The following is a 10,075-nucleotide window of genomic DNA, read 5'->3' as shown; positions in this document are numbered from 1 at the left end:
ACTTGTAGAGCTTTCTTCGAACCAGCCACTTCCTTTTGTCTTCAACTTTCGACTAGAGGAGCTGTAATCAACTTTACCTTTTCCTTTGCAATCTTTTGTAGGAGCATCTCTTTGTTCTGGGATGTCAAACAATTCATTGTACATCTCAACTGACTTCCATGTAAAAGTATCATCTTTTGAATGATATGACTCATATGATTCCCATATAGCCGAATTGGTCCCTATCATGTTATCACACAAGCCAACCTGAACTTCACCAATATCAACTCCATTCTCATCTAATGTATCCATTCCAATTGGAGGATGAGGGTTTAAATTTTGAACTTGGTTGCTCCCAGATACTGAATTGTAATCTTTGTTTAACACTTTCATGCTTCGGTTGCTTGTAGGCTCAAATGATAGGTATAGGGGGACCTCCAATGGATTTTCACTAAGAATATAAAACTTCAAATCACGGTCATTGCTTAACTCAAATGGAGAAGCTTCCTTTTCCCCTTTGATCTCATATATACATCTTATCTTTATGTCGAACTTTGTAGGGTCAACTTCTGCAAGGTCATATAATTCATACTATAAATCTTTGTGCGTTATTTCTTTACTGACAACAATGCCTTTTAACACTCCTCCTTCATATTTTCTTCGTCCCTCATCCCATGCACCATCGTGACGCACTAAAATCCAAACATGTGCCATCCTTAAACTACCTTAAGTAGTTTTGTATCTTCAAAAATTGATTTGAACTTAAGAACCTACAAGATGCGTGCAAGATGTAAAGAAATAACAAAAATAACTGCAAGATGTGTGCGAGCCTAAAAGAGTTACTAAACATGCAAAGAATAGCTCTAAATGGATTAGGAGGTGTACCAATTTGATTTTCAAATAAATAGTGAAAGTTTGGAACGTGCGAGATACGTGCGAGATACGTACGAGATGTGTGCGAGATACGTGCGAGATAAAGCATGAGGGCCTAAGAGAGTTACTAAACATACAAAGAATAGCTCTAAATGGATTAGGAGGTGTACCAATTTGATTTTCAAATAAATAGTGAAAGTTTGGAACGTGCGAGATACGTGTGAGATGTGTGCGAGATACGTGCAAGATAAAGCATGAGGGCCTAAGAGAGTTACTAAACATGCAAATAATAGCTCTAAATGGATTAGGAGGTGTACCAAGTTGATTTTGAAATAAATAGTGAAAGTTTGGAACGTGCGAGATACGTGCGAGATAAAGCATGAGGGCCTAAGAGAGTTACTAAACATGCAAAGAATAGCTCTAAATGGATTAGGAGGTATACCAAGTTGATTTTGAAATAAATAGTGAAAGTTTGGAACGTGCAAGATACGTGCGAGATACGTGTGAGATATGTGCGAGATACGTGCGAGATAAAAAAAAACCTTCATTCCTTCTATTCCTATTGCTTACTCCTCCTCTATTTGATCTAACTAAATCCTCATCCTCTAGTTCAATTCATTTTTCACTATCCATTGAACTTTCTAAAACCTAAAACCAAACTTTGACTAAACTAATTTACGACAAATAAGTCCAATTCCGAAAACCAGACAATTACGGATGAAAATAGCACCAAATACCCCAACCAAACATTTACTTACAGCAGATAAATTAAAAATCGGTTAGACATGAAACTCACCCAAATAAGAGCAAACGCTCGAAGTTGATTGAATGGTTCGAAGAGGAGCGACGAAATGCACTAGATAACGACCGACGAAGGGCAAGCGACGAAGGCCAAGTGACGATGGGCGGAGTAGGTTCAGGTGTTCTACGCGAAAGAAAAGAGAAGGGAAAGGGAACTATACGCGAAAGAGAATGAATCGATCGTGGAGAGAAGGGAAAGCAAACGTGGAAGAGGGAAAGAAAAAGAATGGCATTTTTGTCCATTCACACCCAAATTGTCCTAAAAATCTTTCTTTTAGAAATTGTCCCAAAATTCATTTAAACCTCTTTTTTTAACCTATTTTTGACAATTTCCCAAAAGAAAGAAAGGTAGTGTCCTGTCCGCTCCGCTGGAAAACAAAGGTGAAAAGAAGATTTCCGGTTGATTTTGCCAACCTGTATATATGTTTTCTATGGATTAACCGGACGGTTGTTCTTCACGTTACATGAAGCACAAGAAAACCGCTACCTGTTCTTATTTCAGCTCCCGCCGCCGCCATTGAATCCATCCATTTTGTACATGTATATATTCTTTTTGATCTTCTTCAGCTGAACTATTATGGTTGCACCTCTTTCCTCTTCTCTCCATCAGTTTCCCATTCGCTTTCTTACCAGGTAATTCCTCTCTCTCTATTTGAAGCTTCAACTTAGTTTCGAATTATGTTATGGCAATGGATTGATTCTAGTATTATTCTCGAATCCTTCTTCGACAATGTCCGCTTCCGAGTAATGAGCGTGTTGGAAGCTTAATTTGGTTTTTTTTTTTTTTTGTTGCGTTCGAGAGTTTTTGAGTGGATTACGTAAAGAATAGCGTTTATATTGTTAGTATTTATGATTTTTGGTTGAATGACGCCGAGGGAGTGAAAGTGAAGTGATAAGAGTTGGTTATTGCTTGTGATTTTTGTTCCGATTGAATTATGCTAGTCAAGTAGAAGTTTTTTTTTTTTTTTTTTAATCACGATGGTATTGGTTAATTTTCTAAGCGGACAGTGTTCTTGAGGAAATTAACGAGAACGTGGAACATTTAATGATTTGGAAATGGTGTGATTTAAGGGAAGTGGTTTTGAAAGGGTTTTAAATCAATTTTGTTATGTTTCAAATAAGATTGAAATCTGTCTTATAGTCAATTTAATGTTTGATTTTTTTTATTTGAATTCGATTTTCATGTAATCAGAACTGAATTTGAATCAGTAAAAAGCAGGATCGAAGTGATTCAGAAAATGACTAAGTAATTTTCTAATCATTTCAAGATTATTTCATTTTTTAATGGTTAAAGTCACTTATTTTAACATGTATTCTACGATTTTAAATTGGAACCGATTTAATGTTTACATTATATTTTTAAACAATAATTTCATGACATTAAAAAAAATATTTTGAACGATGAAAAGTGTGATTCTGAGCAATTTTGAACATTAAAAAAATGATAGTTAAAATTTTAAAATCATTCGTAAAACGCAAGTAAGAGTAAGTATCTGGATACTTTTAGACTAATCCTTATGAGTTTTCTTATTCCCTGGGCTCTCTTTTCTTCTTTTAATGATCTGTTACTGGCAGAAATATTTTACGGAACATGAGTGCAGTACAATCACCAAAACATCCAAAGTTCATCTCTGTGGAAGGGGCTGACATTTACTCAAGAAGTAAATCTGATGGTACGTTTATAACCCTTGTTTTGATGGAATCTTTTGAGATGTTGAGAATTCTACATTGGGGAGAACCAAAGGGACTTACACTTTTTATAAGATAGATGGACTATTCTTCTCATTGCCAATTGATTTTGAAATGGAACTTCGTTCTATTATAATGCCTATTTTGATCGCTGATGATCGTGCTTTTCTTATCTGGATTTGTCCATTTGGTTAGATTTGAGTTGTTAATGCTCATCAATCTACTGAACAGTGTACATCAATAGATTTTTCTCATTTAAATTTGTTAAACAACCTTGTTTTTTATACTTGTACCTTCATTTTTTATACTTGAACACTATATAAGCATGGCATTTCTATATTGCATCACTCATTATCTAAGCATGCATCCCTATGTTGCTACTGCAGGTATCAGATTTCGTTTTGTTTCTTACAATATTTTAGCGCAGGTGAGGAACACTTTCTGATTCATTTCCTTCTTTATTCTTAAGCTCAGTTTTACGCTTCTGTTGTTTGTTAAACATCCTTTTTCAGTCAATAATATATAAGCAGAAATGGGTTGCTCTTGCTCCATCTGATGGAACATCATAAGTTCTGTTCTTCATGGATTCAAGCAACTTTCTTTTTATTTGAAATATTTTTATGCATTTTTTATACTATTGAATCTATTGAATATAACTCATATGCCTTGATGATTTTGGACTCTACTTTTGATGAAAAGTGCAAGCCGTAGAAAAGGTTGATGTATTTTCCTGGCATGCCAGTCAAAGAAAATTAATGCTATTGGGTAGATCTTGTGGAAATTTTCGAAAGTCCAACTTTGTAGCTAGCATATGAATCTTAATATGTAGTCAATGACAGGATAACGTTCATTTCTGTGGGTGGCATATTCAATTGAACTTGTTGATTTTGTTTAAGATATTGGATCACATTGCATATTGACTATTGTTTTTGTATTCCCTTTGTAGGTCTACGTGAAGAGTTCTTTTTTTCCACATTCTCCATCCTCGTGCCTCAAGTATATATCTTTTTTCATTGAATAATTTTTATCAATTGATTCTTAGAAATTATTTTTATACAGTATTAAGGCACAATATAGAGATTTGGTCGAAAGTTAAGCCGTATATGGTGCCATGCATCCTTCAGGATCTTAGTAATTTCATACAACTGAATTCACATTTGTTACATAAAAATAAGCCGCAACCAAGCTAGAAAATCACAGAATAACTTGTCTATCAAATCAGTTGTGAATGTTAATAAGGTCTCCAAAATGGACATTTTCTCCTCTACCATAATAGATAACTTCCTGTCCATTTAATATGTATCGTCTGATATCTAGTTCTGGGACTGGATGAAAGATTTTATGGTGAACTCAAGATGTTAATATATTTAATGGTTGATTTAATTTGCATTTCTGGTAGCTGAGTAAAAACAGCTGGGAGCCTGGGATTGTGAGAATTGTGAAAAAAATCTGTTCTAGAGCCAATTAGCAAGTTGTGCCTTATTCATATTTTCCAACCTGTAGAAGGTTTAACATCTGATTTACAGGTGGAAGGCTCGATCGCAAGCAATTTTAGCAGTCCTTAAGAATCTTGAGGCTGATTTTCTCTGTCTACAGGTTTGTCCCCCTCCTCTCTCTCAATTGACATGGTTAAGTGCATGTGTACGATGAAGCTATACCTGTTTCCTGAAATGAGAGTAATGGCGGAATGTCAAGTGTGAAAAAGGGTTGCAATGCCATGAGAAAACCCAGATTGTCCATTTTACCAAATTCACAAGGTTTCAGATGCAGTGAAACAAAGAAAGTTCACTTGTAGTGTAATTTATGTTTTCTGTTTAGAAGGATATCTCTGATTTAACATATCCTTATACAATGGCTACAAAGTGAGCTATTAACTTAAATGAATAAGTCCTGTAAAAGTAATTCTGGGTCCGTTACCTTGCACCGCATAGAATATTGGGATATAAGAAGCCACCTCTTAGTACGTTACAAGATTTTCAATAAAAACTACCCCAGCCCATTTGTTGTTCATCTTTCTTGCAATGCCATATAGTTTTTTTATCTAAAAAAATACTTTTTTCCTTTTATCCAAAAAAAAAAAAAAGAAAAATTTAAAAGATACTTTTTTCCTAGTCAGTTCAAACAGGCTCCAAGACCAAGTTGAAAACCTGAAATACTTGCATGGAACATTAATAATTATAGATGACCCTGAATTGTTTGAATAATGATTGGCCGAAGCTCACTACAACAGCTCCTCTATTTCCTAATGTTTTCCCTTAATATCAAACTCTAATTATGCACAAACTTTTGTGAAACCTCCTCAGGAAGTTGATGAATATGATACCTTTTACAAAGGAAATTTGGAAAGATGTGGATATTCCAGCTTGTATATCCAGAGAAGTGGGCAGAAACGTGATGGATGTGGGATTTTTTTCAAGCATGAAAAGTATGCTGTTTTCTTTTTTCTTGCTCTTTCTGAAAGAAAAATAGCTTCTCAACGTAGGCAATGTCATTCTTACCCATATCTTTAATTAAAAACTAAAATTTGACATTTCTAGCTGGCACAATTGAACTGATTTGAAAACCCATTGAGGCATAAAGACAACTTCTCTTGCTAGTTTTTGATTGTGTAATGCCCTATTAACTTCATAATCCTACTGCCTTCAATACTGTTTTACAGTCAATGTTTTAGTTTTTGACTATGTTTTTCAATGTTATATATACAATTTTCAAATACGCAAAAGTTCTGAACTTTTACTGATTAGAGCCTTGCTGATAACTAATAATTACTTCTAGAGAAGTTATTCCAATTTTTTCAACTTTTGAACTCAGAAACCTCGGTTTTGACTGTCCCAGAATATTTTGAATTGAAGTATACCTTTGATGCAGCGAAAGCCCGGTGTATATATTTTTTTCTTAATTTTCTTGCAACAGATCCATGAACTCATCTTTGCCCGGTTATGTTATCTTAAATCCGTCTTTTTCTTCCTCATAATCTGCATCTCATCTAATATTTATTTCCTCCAATGTTTCAGAGCTGAGTTGATCATAGAGGATAGAATTGAATACAATGATCTTGTAGACTCTATACAAGATGATAGTGGTTCTTGTGAAGATAAGTCTGAAGATGTCGTAACCAGTGCTAGTAATGATGTTGAATCAAACAAGGGTAACTTTATTATTATAGCAATTATCATTTAAGCTTAGTCTAAAACAGCCCAAGCTAATGAATAATCATGAATTGTTCTGTGCCTTTTTCTATATTTCTGAGGAAGTAGGTTTAGACTGAGTAGTGGACATGGCCATTCTTAGCTCTTACATCCAAGGCAGTTAGTCGTATGAGGACAATTTCTTTTTCTTTATCTGTTTTACTGAGTCAAAAACAGCCTTAAGGTTTCATTATTACATTCTGGTGGAGTGAGAAAGAACAGAATCTTCAAAGGGTGTGAGAGTCCTTATTGCGATGTTTGATCCCTACTAGATTCTTTGTTTCTTCTGGGACATATGTTTTGTAATTATTTGCTAGACCTTATTTCTCTTTATTGGAATCCTTTTTGCACTTTGGTTCTTGTTGTGGGCTTTCTTTTTGTATTCTTTCGTTTTTTCTAAATGAAAATTAAGTTTTTTTCAAAAAAAAAAAAAAAAAAGGAAAAATTATTACATGCATCTGCATTTAAATAGTATCTAGTGATAGACTTCACTATCTTATCGTTGGCTCCCACTCCACATGCATCTGTGTGCTTGTGTGTTCAAATTCCTTCTAAACTATTTCTATGGGATTTTCATAGCCATCCGTCTTTGAAGAACTCCCCGTTTTTCCTTTCCCAGAAGAAAGTCCACTCAGAGTATGTTCATTCAGCTTTTGTGATTGGTTTGTAAGAATTGAGAGGAGCATTGCCCATGGTTTTTCTTTTTTTTTTCTTTTTTTTGGTATTTCCAATTCATTTTAAAGACAAATGTTGATGTTTTATTTTTGGTGTAGCTGACTTACTTTGCCATGGCCTATATGATCTAATTCTTCAAAGATGTGAATTCAGGTTCATCACCAAAAACCACCGTAGCCTATCGTGGGGATCCTAATGATCCCCGAGTAAGATTAAAACGTGATTGCGTAGGGATTATGGCTGCTTTTAAACTTGAGCAGCCTTTTCATCATGTTGTAATTGTAGCCAACACCCATCTTTACTGGTAAAATTTTACTTTCTAGTTTTCTTTGCCATTATCTGTAAAGTCTATATGATTTCTTTTAGGACCTGCTGTATTGAAGAACATCTTATCCACCCAATATGTAAAGGAATGGATATTTTTTTACAGGGATCCAGAATGGGCTGATGTGAAGCTCGCTCAGGCTAAGTATCTTTTATCACGCCTAGCTCGATTCAAATCTTTAGTTGCTGAAAAGTTTGAATGCACACCCTCAATACTTTTGGCTGGCGATTTCAATTCAACCCCAGGAGATAAGGTTTGTATTCTATCTTGATTTTATCATTTGCATTGAATTTCCTCTTCCTGAAGATATGGTATATATCTATTTCATTGTTATTATCTTGTCTAAATTACGAAGTTTAGTCCTTGAAATTTGTGTCTACTTGATTGCTTAACTTTCCAAAAGTGTCTAGAAGACCTACATGCTTTCAATTTTGTCACTAAGTCTCTAAATTTTAAATTCATGCATTTAATAGGTTCTGTTATGCTGGGATAAATTTAAAATTAATTTGGATCTACTAGAAGCATAATTGAAAATTCATAGATTTATTGGACACAAAGTTGAAAGTTTAAGGACCTAGTAGATACTCCTTCAAGTTTAGGGGATTTTTTCACATAAAATTGAAATTTTAGAGATCAAATAGATACAAACCTCAAGATTAAGGAACTAAACTTAGAATTTAATCGATCGTTATTGAGTATAGACTTTTTTTTAGGGGTAGTGCTATTAAAACGAGCTGACGACCACAAACTCACAGGCTGACATGAAAAGTACTATTTTATGGAATCTCATATAGCAGAAACATATATAGGAAAGTATTTAGATAGCTATATTATCTTTCAAAAAATTTAAACTACATAGTTCAAAATGAAGAGGAACGGTAAATAGTTTGATGCTGTAACGTTCTTAACCACACCACCTTCGGAAGGAAGTAATCTAGAAACTACTGGTTTGTGTTGGTGCAAATGTGAATCGAAGTTCAAAGATTATTCTTATTTTTCGTCTCTAATTGGAGATCATCTTTTATAATTTTTTTTTTTTATGAATGTTAAAAAAGTTCATTTGTTAATTTAGAGTCTGGTGATAGATGGGATATAGACAGGAAGGAGAGATAAACCGTTAGCACGGGCCATTTTGGTCCTCCGTTCATTTACTTTAATTAACCACAACTTAACTCAAAAACCAAAAGGGCATTATTGTAAATTCTAGAGCAAAGGTTTAAAATATTTAAAATCAATGGACTAAACGAAACTAAACTAAAAAATCGAAGAAAAAATTTGGTTAATCAAATTAAAAAAGTCACGGGTATAAATACAATATTATAAAACCTTTGAACTTAACGAAAAACTAGATTCAAAATCTGGAAAGTAAAAATTGTATACGTTTTTTCCAATTATCAAAATAAAATCTTGAATAAAAAAAATCCTAACATCATCTTCTTAGCTTGACAAATAAAAAAAAATTAAAGACTTAGGTTGCATGCATCTTCCTGCACACCAATAAAAATATACCAATAAAAAAATGATTTTTTTCTTTAAGTAATAAAAATAGTATGCTAGGCTGAAAAAATAAATAAATAAATAAAGTCCTCATCCTTCCCTTTTTACAACTCATGAACTCACTATTGGAGACCTAACACTTGCTACTTCTCATAATTATTTAGGTATACCAATACCTTGTCTCAGGCAACTCTTCTTCTGGATTTTCCCCTGAATGTTTGGAAGAGCTTCCTTTACCCCTTTGTAGTGTTTATGCCAACATTCTAGGAAGTGAACCTTCCTTTACAAACTTCACCCCTGGCTTCACTGGCACTCTTGATTACATATTCTTCTCACCTTCTGACTCTATAAGACCCGTTAGCTTTCTAGAGCTCCCAGAATCAGACTGGCCAGAGATTATTGGTGGGTTACCTAATCATAGCTACCCAAGTGATCATCTTCCTATTGCTGCTGATTTTGAAATCACAATGGAATAAGCTCAGCATTTCAAATCTTGTCCCTCATTTTTTTCCTTCCTTTTTTCATATTGATTGTTTCTTTTATTTAAATGGAACAGACATTTGTTCTGGTTTCCATTAAAGTTGAGAATCATTGTAAACCTAGATGTTTTTTTTCTTTGTTATGGTTAAATTATAAGTTAATGCTCTGTTCTGTTACAATTTTGTTCCTAACAATATTGATTAGTATTAAAGTTAATATCCTATTTTGGTCGTGGTTAGTTATTGTACTTTTAATTGTCGTACCATCAATACATCTTAAATTTAGATCATTTAATTTGAACAAATCGTAACAATATTTGAAGTCCTTATTTATCAATATTTGTTAAACTAATTTTTTTAACAATAAACCAATAGCAATAACTAAGTTAAGATTTATCAAAAATATAGAATTAAGATGGTACGAACTCTATACTTTCCTCCTCATGAGGAGAAAGGTCATCTTTTTTATGGCTTGCTGGGGGGTGCAACCTTGTACGTTTTTGTGGGCTGTGGAATGGTAGGATTTTTAGGGCGGTGGACGAGGACTCTAGTTCAATTTGGTCCCTTGT

General features: G+C 33.8%; 1 protein-coding gene across 1 annotated transcript; it reads left to right on the top strand.

Moving 5' to 3' along the window:
• Positions 1-2,000: 2,000 nt before the first annotated feature.
• On the top strand, positions 2,001-9,754 carry LOC103487637 (carbon catabolite repressor protein 4 homolog 4). The gene is made up of 10 exons (XM_008446039.3): positions 2,001-2,286; positions 3,229-3,326; positions 3,729-3,769; positions 4,289-4,338; positions 4,869-4,938; positions 5,646-5,767; positions 6,357-6,490; positions 7,359-7,509; positions 7,636-7,783; positions 9,192-9,754. Exons 1-10 carry the CDS (start codon positions 2,231-2,233, stop codon positions 9,501-9,503), a joined length of 1,182 nt encoding a protein of 393 aa, XP_008444261.2. The 5' UTR covers positions 2,001-2,230; the 3' UTR covers positions 9,504-9,754.
• The last annotated feature ends 321 nt before the right edge of the window (positions 9,755-10,075 follow it).

This window comes from Cucumis melo, chromosome 7 (genome assembly GCF_025177605.1).
Source record: "Cucumis melo cultivar AY chromosome 7, USDA_Cmelo_AY_1.0, whole genome shotgun sequence".
Lineage (NCBI taxonomy): Eukaryota > Viridiplantae > Streptophyta > Magnoliopsida > Cucurbitales > Cucurbitaceae > Cucumis > Cucumis melo.
Note: the sequence above shows the minus strand (reverse complement) of the source record. Positions and strands in the feature narration are given on the sequence as shown.